This window comes from Polyodon spathula, chromosome 13, assembly GCF_017654505.1.
Source record: "Polyodon spathula isolate WHYD16114869_AA chromosome 13, ASM1765450v1, whole genome shotgun sequence".
NCBI lineage: Eukaryota > Metazoa > Chordata > Actinopteri > Acipenseriformes > Polyodontidae > Polyodon > Polyodon spathula.
In genome coordinates this window covers 15,987,786-16,000,850 of record NC_054546.1, presented here as the reverse complement: position 1 = coordinate 16,000,850, position 13,065 = coordinate 15,987,786, and the positions used below count along the sequence as shown (strand labels likewise).

The window sequence follows — 13,065 nt, the reverse complement described above, 5'->3', positions numbered from 1 at the left end:
CTCCTGCCCGCAGACTGACACACATGCAAGAATTTCAAAGAATCTCTGTAAGGAGAGTTTTGTTTTTTGAGTTTGTTTATTAAAGGCAGGAACATATTATTTATTGTTTCTGGTAATACTTTACATTGAGTCTCAAATTACTGTGAATATACATAGTAGTAAATGCATGTATACTTACACCTAATTACAATGTAATTATGCATATTTACAATGTGTAAACCCTACCTAACCCTTTTCTGATACAATTGTGTACTTACATCTGTGGTGCAAAAAGATTTAAACATGAAGTACATTGTAATTATGCAGAATAATATTGTAATTATGTGTAAGTACACATAGATGTACTAAGTAACTACTAAGTAAATACACAGTAATTAGAGAAAAAGTGTTACCTTGTTTCTTTACTTATAAGCACCCCGAAATACCTCAAAATAAGTCTGCATCACCACATCAGTTTTACTTCAACAACTTCACCAGAAATTGGGTTATCTTGTTCGATTTCCTAGTTAGGGAGGGTATGGTAGCAAACACTCATATTGGATGAATCACAGTATTTTGCTATATTTGTAGTAATAAACAAGCCAATACATGGAACAATAAACACATAATAGCTATACATACACATACATACATATATATATATATATATATATATATATATATATATATATATATATATATATATATATATATATATATATATATATATTATATATATATATTATATAATGTGTTTCAATGTATTAGAATATATTGACACAGTATATATTGTGTTATACATATATTTCAGTGATATTGTCGTAATGCAACAAAATGATTGAGTACCAATCTCCCAAGTACTGTAGATAAAATCCAAGACAGATATCAAGTCATATTCTTCTTTCTGCTCTGAGTCTGACCAAATTAGTCATTCAGTGACAGGTTGTTTTGCTGTGATGGCAATAGAAGCCTCAGTTCGAAACAATTCACTGTGAACTATTAGAAACTGCAGCACACAAAACACTTCATTCTTACTTTATACAGTTTTATGGAATATGCTCCTCTAGAGAAATAAGTTTTGTTGTCACTACTAATTTAAAATAACCATAATTCTTTAGGAAAGGTAATAATTTAATTCTGCCATTGCATAGACATTTGATCCATACCAAGTTTTTTTTTTTTTTTTTTTTCTGTGAGTCTTAATTGAAAATGTACAAGGTTCATTTTTTTGTCTGATTAATCTCAGGTGTGTCTAATTAACTCACATTAAAAGCCAGAATGGCTCAAAATGCTATGCCATAGGAGACTTAAATTAAACCCTGAAGTGTGGGGCTGTATCAATAATCAAATCATTTAATACCTGGAGGCTGGGTACAAATCCGTGTTTTGGTCTCAAATTAACCCCCAGGGCACAAGTCCACATCACTAAACAACCATGAAATACAGCACTCATTTTTCTGACTAAGCAACAGCCTAGTGGCTCTAGGCCAGTGTCATTGCTTAATCACAATAATGCTACCACCTGCAATAAAAAGCATAACACTATTGCTTTCATCGATTATCACTAACTCCACTCAGACAGACCCCTAGGCCAGAATCGAACCCAGGACCCTGGTGCTGTGAGGCAGCAGTGCTAACCACCTTTCCGACCTTTTGTGGAAAGTTAACCTTCATATCCACACTATACTTGCTTTTGTGACAAAAATATGTATGCACGTTTACAAGGACATTTTAAAAGGGATTTTTTTCCACCCCACAGGCTAAAAAAGATTGAAATATTAGGTCTCTGTGATAGCTTACTCCTTGAGGGTGAGATTGTAGATGACAAGGTTACAAGACTTAAAGTCAGCCTCTGTTACCTCCACTTAATCACTGCTTCCCCAGTCTCTGTGGAGATCTGTCAGATTTTGCTGCATTTATTTCACAGAAAACAGGACACTTTCTTGTCGTCCTTTGATAGCAGACCTTTAACCTTATCATAGAGGCGCTCAATTACAATCTCCCCACTTTTCTTGGTAAATATATTATGAAAAATGTTTAGGAAAAGATGCAAAGGGTAAAGCTAGTTGACAATGGATTTGAACCTCTGAGGTGAAGTAGCAAAAATGTATTTATTTAAAAAAACTAGTGATGATAAAAGAAACCCTGCAGCAATGTTTCAGAACTAAAGATAACACAAATATAAACCGGCAAATGGCATTGAATGAAACTTGTTTATTGCTAAAATCTCAGTGATACTTTTTTAATATATTTTATTCTTAAATCTCTGGTCACAGAAAGCTATCCAGTGGTTGACAGCCTCCCAGTGCCTCAGGCCATAGGAACAGTTTCTCAATATGCATGTCAGAGAAGGACAACATTGAAGAACTACAACAACATATTTACAGTAACATATAGAGAAATACTCATGCATAAATGCAATTACACAGTAGCACACTAATTTTTTTGTTTTGTTTTGTTTTTTCTGATTTAAAACAGGGCACTGCCTAAGTGAACAATTGAGAATTCAGCCGACAACATGGATAGGCCTCTTGTCATCTCTCTCATTTACTGCAACCATGGTAACCATAGTAACCACTGAGTTGTCTTCTCTTTTTCTTAGACAATTTGACCTCTTTTGTCTAACCTCCTCACCCAGACCTGCCTGTACATCAGTGTTGCAACCTCCTACTTCTCAAACTTCATACAGCCTCATTATTTGTCCTCTTTGAAGTCCCAACTTATTTCTATCAGTGTGGCCTCTCCTACACGTTTCACTTTCTGATGCTCTGTGAACAGGCCTTCCTTTCTCCTAAATTTATAGTTTCCTTTGACCATTTTTGTCAAATGTGATTGTAAGCTTTATAGCAAGGTTACGAAGGTGTATCAAGAATTAAAAGGTTGAAAGAGTTTCTTTCCCAGCAAATGTTATAATCTTTTAGATCTAAACCATTCAGCACACTGTGTTAAGTAAAAAAGTTACTTCCTTTCCTCAATAATGACTTTATACTGATGTAAAAATGTAAAATATAACATAACCTACAGTTAATTTATGGTTAAATGAATACTTTATTAATTCTTTATTTTTTTTTTATTCTTTGTTTCATTAATTTTTTAATTGATACAATTAAACCTCTGACACCTGTTAAACCTGGAATGAGACAAACTTCTAGGACCAGGCTCTACTGTTTAATCTATATAGGGAAGTAAAGGGGTACTTTACTAATTTGTTAATTAGTAGAAATTTTAAACTGAACAAATGGCAATTATCTGGTTTTAGAGGTAAGAGTTTCTGAAATACTTTAAAGTTAGCTAAAAGCAGTCTAAACTGTTTTTATGAATATCAAACTGGATCTAATTCACAGAAAATAGACGGTATACTCCGTGCCTGCGTCCAATTACATCATGAAAATTGCTTGACCTAGTTTACAAACAGGTGGGAATAAATCAGTGTTGCATGTGTTGAATAAAACAGCATGATAAATACACCCCAAGACATCCAAGTGCAGATTATTTCACAGATTGGAAGACAGTTGTGCTTGTGTGGTTTCTAAGTTCCAAGTCTTAAAGGAGTGATAATAACCACAGTTTTAAAATCTATTTTCCTACTGTACTTCCTATTAGCATTAGTGGCATTATCACAGATCCCCTTTTGTCCATAGCTTGATTTTTTAAACTTGAGGATTTTCAATTATTGCATTATGGATTTAAACTAATTTTATCTATGCTTCCTGTATAGCAGTAAGACTTCCTGTCCTATAGCCAGGAACCCATGGTCCAAAGCTTGGACCATGGAAGTGAGACTGCTCCATGCAAGTGATGCTGTATTATATGAAGTGATAAAGTACTGTTATGATCCCTTTAAGAACTATCTAGTGCACCTGTCTTTAATAAATGCGCTTATAAAGCCCTACCCCTTTAGATTGTTCTGGACTGGATGGTGGAGTTCAGTCAGAGAGAGCTTACATAAGCATTAGTTATTATATCGGTCTCCTATAAGATTGGAGGAGAAGGGTGTAACAGGACTTCTGTACAATACTGTTAGATGCCGGAAACACGCTGGACATAGTTAAATAAATGTTACATGAATGTTCATACTGGGAATCTTTATGCAGCCCAAGCCTATCCTTGCACCTCCAACCAAGGAAAATATATCTTAAAGTACCAGGAATCATCCCTTTTGTGATATAATGTATAAAGCTGAATTTGAAAAAAAGAAGGACCAAGAAACCAAGAAGAATCAAAAGGCTTCCCACACATCCGATTCTAGCCCAGCACAGGAATAAAATGAACAGCCTTGGTTATGAGCACTCCTTGTTACTTGAGCAAGAGCGTTGCAACAAAGAGCTAGGAGCACTTATCTCCAAAATTAATGAGATACATAAATAAATAAATAAATAAATATACTGTTGTTTTAACAATGTTCTTTAAAGTCACGCCTGTATTCATTTCTATGGAAAAACATTATTTACCTGATACTTGAGTTCGTTTATCACATTATATAAGAGCCCTTCTTCCTTCTCTGACTCTGGAGTAGTAATCAAAAAATCCACATCATGGCCAAACTCCTTCCCTCTGCAAAAGACAACAATCAAGTGTGAACATTCAATCAGAATCTGACACACCTCTGAATGCACACGTTGGGGGGGTTATAACAGCCAAAGCTTCTCTCATTAACATACATTATGGACTGCTAAGGACTTCACAGCCATCAGAGGGCCACTTTTACCTGCTATATGCTATAACTGATGAAAAAGAAAGCAAATTCATTACATCAGTGTTTATTATATTGAGTGGTGCTTTAACTTGTTATCACCTCTGATAGGTGCCTCTTGAATACCATTCAACTGCAAAGTTAAATCGATGACAATACAATTGGCCACAAATCTCAGCCACTTTAACGGTATTGTCTTCATCAACCTTATGCTTCTTTATACAATGGACATGCTGTATGTAAACAGACCTTGACATTTAGCCCATTCACTTCTCCTTGTGTTGATATTCCCTCATACACATTTGCCATCCTACAACCCTACAGTAAGTATGGAACTACCCATGACATTGCAAAAAACTGAGGATACTTAAGATCAGCATATCGATTAAAACTTTCAATACAACTTTTACATGTTTATATTAGTTGATTTATGTGTGCACTCACAGCAAAGCAATTTGTATTTTATTGTATTGTCCATATTACAATGCGCATACTTTAATGGCTGTAATTTTAGAAGCTAACTTTAATCCCCATTTTTGTGTTTAATTATTCAATGTTTCCTCTCTGTGCTATTGAATGTTTTGTAAATGGTATAAAATGAATAATAGATACAGTGCTGTAAAAGAATAAGGAAATTAGTAAAAGAAAGTATTTACAAGCCATTCCATTGAAACACAAACAGACATGATATTGTCTCATGCTTTCATTGATTATACTGTGTAATCTTTCAGTGAATTTTCAAACTGGGAATATGATTATTAATACTTATTGGGTGTACTCTTTCCTATGCAGTTGAATTAAAACTGTTTGAGATACCACTAAGTAAATACCTAATTAAAAAGAAAATAGATTGTTAGGCTTGATTTGTAAATCTTAATGATATGAACCGACCATGACCTAAACTCTTCTTATGTGCTTTGGGCATTTTGGCAGACTTGTCAAATGTAAGCTTATTAAGTGACATAAATTGAGGGAAAGCAACAGAAATAATTAATTTTGGTTATATTCTCTATGACAGTTGATTGTATATTTACATGGCTTTGGCAGATTTGTGCTGTTGATGGGTAATACTGCACATTAATAGCTATCTTTGTTCTAATGAGCTGAAATGACCTTGAGTGTTGTATACTGCTTTATAAGCGTGTGGTTCAGGAAGCTGTTATGCCACAACATGACTGCTAATAATGCCAGTACAATCTTGAATACCACACTATGAAAGTTACGAATGTGATAAGTAAATACAAGGTTTAAAGAACTCAATAGGAGAACTCAAAAGAGAAATTATAGCATTGCACAGCATCATCAAATATTAGCATGAATGAAAGCTGAAGATTTAGAACAAAGGAATACATAAGTGAGAGCAGAAGCAGGAGCTGTTTTTGTAGTTACTTCCACGCATAAATCTTTTTTGATCTTCATACCAACAACTGGTATCAGAATGGTAAAGATAAGTAAAGCTACGTGAGGGGAAATATTTGTCAAGCAGTATCAGATGAGATAGCTAAGAAGTCCTGAAAGGTCACCATGTTATGCTTAATTGCCTATAGAAAACATTTAAATGATCCACATTTAGAATTCACTGAGGCATGCCAAGTTCACAGTAAAGTGGAAAAAGTAAGTAGTTTAATCACAGACTGCAGGGAATATGCTTTCATCTGATCTCCTTGCTGTGGTTCACATGCAAGATAATACTTTATACCTTCTACATTTTACATTGTTTTGTTTTTTTTATTACCTGTTTACCATCCTGTTGTGTGTGTTGTCTGGTATAGAGTCCCGCATCAGATCAGGTACCTGCAGGTGACCCATAAAGCAGGTCGGGTTCAGGATCAGAACATCAAACCTTTTTGTGGTTTGCAGTTCGGGTGCGGGTCAGAAAATGTAATTTTTGGGTCTGAATTTGAATCACCAAAAACTTTTTCTGTCCTTTCAGCATACTGGTCTGTAACCCTCACCCAAATAATATATTAGAAAGTAAATGTACCGGTATTTCCTGCAATAGAGCAGGAGGAGATTAGGGAGAAGTCAGCTGACTAAGCAGGGTTCTCGATTTCTTTTATCTGCTTGGTGATATAAAAAAAGTGTAAGCAGATGAAGTGAAACAAAAGATAGTGCGGGGTTTATATAATGTGGCGGATAATAGTTCAAGAGGTAAATCAGAAGTGTGGAATTGTTCTGGACTCATAGCAAAGGAAAATAATGAACATGTGACTTGGATTTGTTGCTTGTAAAATCAGTCATCATGTTTTTCTGAACGACAACCACAAAACTGGTACGTCATCTCTGTGAAAGTACAGGTGTAGCTCCCTTTCAACTGGTGGCACGTAAGGAATAGACAGGTATTTTATAGCAATGTAAGTAGAGATAGTTAATATACTATGTTAAAATATATCCAGACCACTAGAGAAAGCTACCATGCTGTATAGCCTGTATTGTATAAACTCAATCTGTGGAAAATGGTAGAGATATCTGTGTGAATGTCAGAGTATGAGAGAGACAGTCAGCACAGGCAGTAAGTAAAGGACAAACACTTGCGGGTTCGGGTCGGGTTGCAGGTCTTATTAAAGCGGGTCGGGTAAGGTCACGGGTAAAAAGACTGTGCTGCAGTGGGTTGCAGGCTCAGGTCAGGTCCTACAGTAGGGGACAGAAGTGGGTTGTAAAAATCAGACCCGCATAGGACTCTGGTCTAGCATTCAAGTATAAAAACAGAAATGTTGCAGCTTATATGTATAGTTTGATTTACTGTAATTCTGGAAACTGTATTCCTGCAGCAAAGCTAGTAAATAACTGGCAAAGTGGGTAAGTGTGTGCAGGTGAAGGCAATGCAGTAGTGCAGAAGAAATAGACAGACAACGACATACAGGTGCAATGATGGTTAATGATTTTGTTTTCCAAAGCTTTACACAGCACCCTCGCAGCTTTGGGAGGGAGATCTAATACCAAGAATCATTCGATCTCTGTCACAATAACCCATAAAAATATGTGGTCCAAGTTATATATTAAATATACTGTAGATTTTTTTATATATAGTTATTCGTGACCTTGTGAGTAAAGAAATCCAATATTTTCATTTAAGATTTATACTATATATTAGTTAGTGAGAGGGAAAAAAGAGATTTGAGTGAAAATGCAATTGAAAAGGCCCAAGTGAACTTTATGCACAAAGTTCATGGCTTGGGATTTGCAAGAGGGAAATTGATGGACTATGTTATTGTTAAAATAAACCTGATAATCCCAACCAGAAAAATAATATGTGTTTGAAATCCCAGTAAAAAAGTTAATTGTTTAAATAGGGTGCATTCTTCTATTTCTTATAGCTTGGAAGAGTAAAAGAGGTCCTCGGTTCAATGTAAGTTGCCATGGTTGCAAACTTTCACCCCAGAACCCTTTTCTTTAAGCATTCCTTTCACATTCCTCTGCTAAACTTATTTCAGAAGTAAAGTAAAATGTGTTCTCACACACATTGTATAAATAGATTTTTAAATTGCTTTTTCAGTCTTTTAACCCTTTGCAGTCCTATGTCGGACCAGGTCCTACATCATCAAAAAGCACAGGTCTCTAGTTGTTTTTTCTCCGGAAAAAGTCGAGAAAACCTTTCAATGGCCAAGTGAGACCGATAGGAGCCGAACGAAACTGAAAAAGAGATAACACGGACATAACAAAGGAGGTCGCTGCTTCTGCATCAAGCGCTCAAAGAATATCATGGACAGTTGCAGAGCTTTTTGGAGATGTTGTAGTAATAAAATAATGACTTGGATCGCATTATTGGGGAGTTTGGTGATAAAACGAGTGATCAGGAGAGGATTTATCAGAATGCATGTCTACAAAGAGGTATGTGAAAAATACAGCAAACAAGGGGTGGGGCTTGGCTGTAGATACAGTACTGAGTGTCCTTTTGCGATTCAATGCCTTTTAAACTGGTTTTACTCTGAAAAAGAAATATTTTAAACAGTGTGTGTAAAATAAACAGCGTATGTGTAAATAAATTGAACCTGACGTGCCTGACAAGCGCTGAATAAATGGACTGCAAATGGTTAAATTTGTATCCTGTAACATCTCCAATTTATAGCTGTCAAATCAACTGCTTTGGCAGCTAAATAAATCTGTTTCAAACTGTATAGCAAAACACAAATTTTAACTGTTTAGTAATATGTAGAAAGAGTTGAAAATTGCTGTTCACCAAAGGTCCCCATCCAACTTGACAGAGCTTGAGCAATTTTGCAAAGAAGAATGGGCAAAAATTTCAGTGTCCAGTGCAAAGCTGGTAGAGACTTATCCAAATAGACTCATGGTTGTAATTGCTGCCAAAGGTGCCTCTATCAAATATTGACTCAAAGGGGGTGAATACTTATGCAATCAATTATTTTCTGTTTCATATTTGTAATTAATTTAGAACAATTTGTAGATTTTATTTTTCACTTTGACTTTATGGACTTTTTTGTGTTGATCAGTGGCAAAAACTCCTAATTAAATCAATTTTGATTCCATGTTGTAACACAATAAAATGTGGAAAAGTTCAAGGGGGGGTGAATACTTTTGAGAGCCACTGTAAATAGAATCAAAGCATTTTTTTAGGTCATATTAATTAATTCTAATTAATATGATTAAAAAATAATTTCATTTGTAATCCCCAGAGGGCATTGTCCAACTAAACCACGACTACTTCTGGTAATTATGCAGAACAGGGTTGCTTTCTTATTATTTTGGGATTACGCGTTGGGTTGAGCAGAACGGGTGACACCGGACAAGGGGGAGGGAGTGAGTATAAGTGCCCTAGACGGCAAGAGTCTTGGGTAAAGCTTGCTGTGGCAACAAAACCAACAGGCAAGTGTCACACAACTGTGAATTCTGGTTCCATCATGCAACCTACAAGGGAATGTATGGACTAAGCCTGTGCTCTGTGCTATTCTGTTTAGTTTTAACTGGCACTACAGTTCTAAAAGCCTGTGGTCTATCAATGACTGTTATAATTACAAAGCAATTTACTTTAGCATGCCATCACAACAGTCATTAGTTTTATAATAATTCAACAATAACGGAATATTTATAACTCTGCTTACAGTAAAGTTACCCAACCAGGAGTAGTCATCTCACAGAAAATAATTCCATAAATCTTACTTAAATTGTACTTGTAGTGCACTTCCATTTGCACATAAAGAAGTCTCAAATGCCCAGTTTTGAAAGAAACATGCTCCAGGAAAAATAAATTAAATTAAAAACATGATATCTGGTATTATACTTGGTTAAAGAAACCTCCTTTAAGTTTTCAGCCACTAGGAACCAGATAAGCATAGGTGGGCCAAATGGCCTTCTCTCGTTGGTAAAAATTCTTGTGTTCGTGTTGTTGCACTTGCTTAGTCATTACACCTGGATGGTAAAATTGTTCCCTCCCTTTCAGTGGCTTCTTTCCTGTCTTTAACCAACAAGCTGCTTCCCATATTAACTGACATGCATTCAGTCAGTAAAATGCTGCTCAGGTGAAATGTCACAAGACGTAAAACAGATTTCCTGTTAATAAGGTATAGAAACTATAAAATGTGTTTCTTTAAAAAATGCACAATTACTTTATTTTTTTTTTAAACATGTAATGTATGTGTGTGTGTGTGTGTGTGTATGTGGGAGGGGTGGGGGGGCTAAGAAATAACTGTGCTATTAAATAATATTTAGGTTCATGAATGTGCCCAATTATTCAGCACATTGATTATAAAATGATTAATGATCTATTCATTCCACAGATGAACTACTAAAGAGGACAATAAAATTCAAGTGATTCAGCAAAGCGCAAAGCACCTGCAGACTCTGGGTATTTCCTACCACATTCTTAATTGGCAAAACAGCAAACATTGTCACTGCTTTCCAGAGTCATTTAAAAAAAATATTAACCTTGCTGTGCATGTAAATTAGGCATATACAGTTTCCAGTCATGCAGTTTACCACAATAAATAAGAGAATCAATGCTGAAAGAACAAACGACAAAAAAAAAAAATACAGATGACATCTTTTTTTTTTTAATTAAGTTAGTTCAGCTGGTGCATGTGTGCATCAGAGCAAAGGCTACGGAGCTTTCATCTGCCATACATCTGTGCATATTCTGCTTTTAAATCTCAGTTGTCAGCAAAATAAATTGTGACCATATGTCAATAGCTTTCTTTCCATTGATGAAATGTTTTATTTCTAATGGTGGATCTTGACAACTTAATTATTTAGCATAAGTTACCACTGAAACCATAACTTTTTACTTGAGAAGTTAAATACAGCCATGATGGAACTTTTGCTATTACAGAACTAATATGCTGACTAGACTAAACCTTTTCCATGCATAGTATTGATTTAATAAAACCGTTTTATTCTATTCAGATCTTCGTAATATATATGGTAGTGTAAAAAAAAAAAGGGTCACGGCAACTATTGTGTAGGGACCAAACGCTACAGTAAAAAAGGACTTGCAAATGAATAAATGACTACTGTGTAAACTGGATGATACCAACATTATTGCTCTTAAAAAAATAGGAAGTGTGCTGCTCAAAAAATATTGTTGTACCATAAATTAAGCAGCAATTCAACAAGATTTACAACAAATCCTGATGCGAAACATACATGTCGACAATATTTCACAAATGCGATGCACATTAATGTCATAATGTTTCTTCTCTGGCAATAGATCACTGTATTATTTTATCAATCTATGTACGTATTTCATTTTCAGCTCTGTAAGCCACTCAGTGTCCTTTTTTCTAGATTCTACCGTCATCCCCTGCTTTCTGGTAGATGACTTGCTTTTGGTTTGGAAAGCATAGCTCCCACCATTGTTACAGTATTTATAAGACTCATTGAGCGGCCAACCACTTAAGTTGGCTTCCTACATATAAAAACATTAAAAAAAAATAATTTTAACATTCAAACAGTGCTTTTGAGTGTTGAATGATAACTGTAGCTGTCCTGTGCATCTGACAGTCTATATTTTCTTTTGTTTTTCATATTCAAATGTTTCCAAGTTCCAGTATTTTTTTTGTAATTTCTCTAGTGTGTTTTGGAGATTTGGGAGTTTGCTAAAACATCACACAAGCCACTGGCAGAGGACATGTATGGAAAGCTGTGTGACAGTCACATTTCATGAGAATTGACTACACAGAAATACTTGAACTTATATCAGAATGAAACATGCCAAATCCAAAAGATAAATATGTTTGTACTGTACTGCCAGGGAAGTTCTGGGGCCCGGCTTGACTACCGGAGGCACTGGCATTGCAGTTCCCTTTTCTAAAGCCACCGAACCATCAGATTTTTCAATGTAGGTGTCAGAACTGCTGTGCAATGGAATATGGCTATCTTCTTTAAATCTTACAGTTTCTGACAGCTAGGCACCCATTTAATTCATTTTTGATAGTAATTGTGATGTTTCAGCAGATAAAGTGAGAGCTGTGTGGGAACTTTATGGTTGACAAGTTGGATGGTTTCAAATCTTGACAGTGGATGAGTATCTCCATATTATTCAAAAAGTGTAACAACACAGAGAAGAATAAGTGAACAGTACAGCAGTTGTGTAAGCTTTATACACTGCTCCCCCTTTCTAACTCTAAAGTCGGGGGCCATAGCCACTGACTCTCTGTGTGTGACCCTGAGCAAATCACTTAACCTCCTTGTCCTTCGTCCTTTGGATGAGAAGTAAAACCAAGGTCTTTTTGTAAGTGATTCTGCAGCAGCAGTTGTTGATGCAGTTTCACCCCCTCTGCTAAATGACTAATTAATAAGACTGTGCTAATTCTGTTCTGCCTTATAACAAATATGAAAGTGCTAGCATTATGGGGCAAATGGGAACCACAATCATCCCTCCTTGTAACTGGTTATGTGGTATAAAGGGACGCTTATTAAGGGGGAGCACTGTATATTATTCTGTATATATGGATATTTGTTTTGATATGTATAAAAGCTTGTGACTCTTATAACTTGTGAACAGCTTGTTGAATTCAGTTGAAAATGTGTATATGCCTTGTGGAAGAACAACATTTTGTTATAAGAAACCCTTCCCCTAAAATACCCATCGACTGGCCTTTTGTACTGTATATCTGTGAGGACAGCCATTTCAATGTACACATTGGGGTAATTTGTCATGTTAGGCAACCTTGTAGTTATTTTTGTTTTCATTCAAATGATTATAAAAAATGGGGGCATGTACTACAGTCTTTAATTAAGTACTATTTTTTAACTACTATTTTATTTAGTAACTATTTGCTGGATACAAGGGTTTTGGAAAATTTACGCAATACACCCGAGCCCCTAAAGTCTATCAATATCTGGTGCAAACCTCATCAAAAGATTGATGGTGGCAAAGTCTCATTTAGGCAGAGAGACTATAAACCATAATCAACTAGCTTGTGTGGTTATGCTAATGC

At 35.5% G+C, this 13,065-nt stretch overlaps 1 protein-coding gene across 1 annotated transcript in view; it reads right to left on the bottom strand.

The window, feature by feature from the left end:
• Positions 1-13,065, bottom strand: part of dntt (deoxynucleotidyltransferase, terminal) — a 133,873-nt gene that overhangs the window by 89,004 nt on the left and 31,804 nt on the right. The window contains exon 6 of the mRNA XM_041267774.1: positions 4,431-4,533. Within this exon, the coding sequence (XP_041123708.1) occupies positions 4,431-4,533 (103 nt within the window). The remainder of the gene's footprint in view (positions 1-4,430; positions 4,534-13,065) is intronic.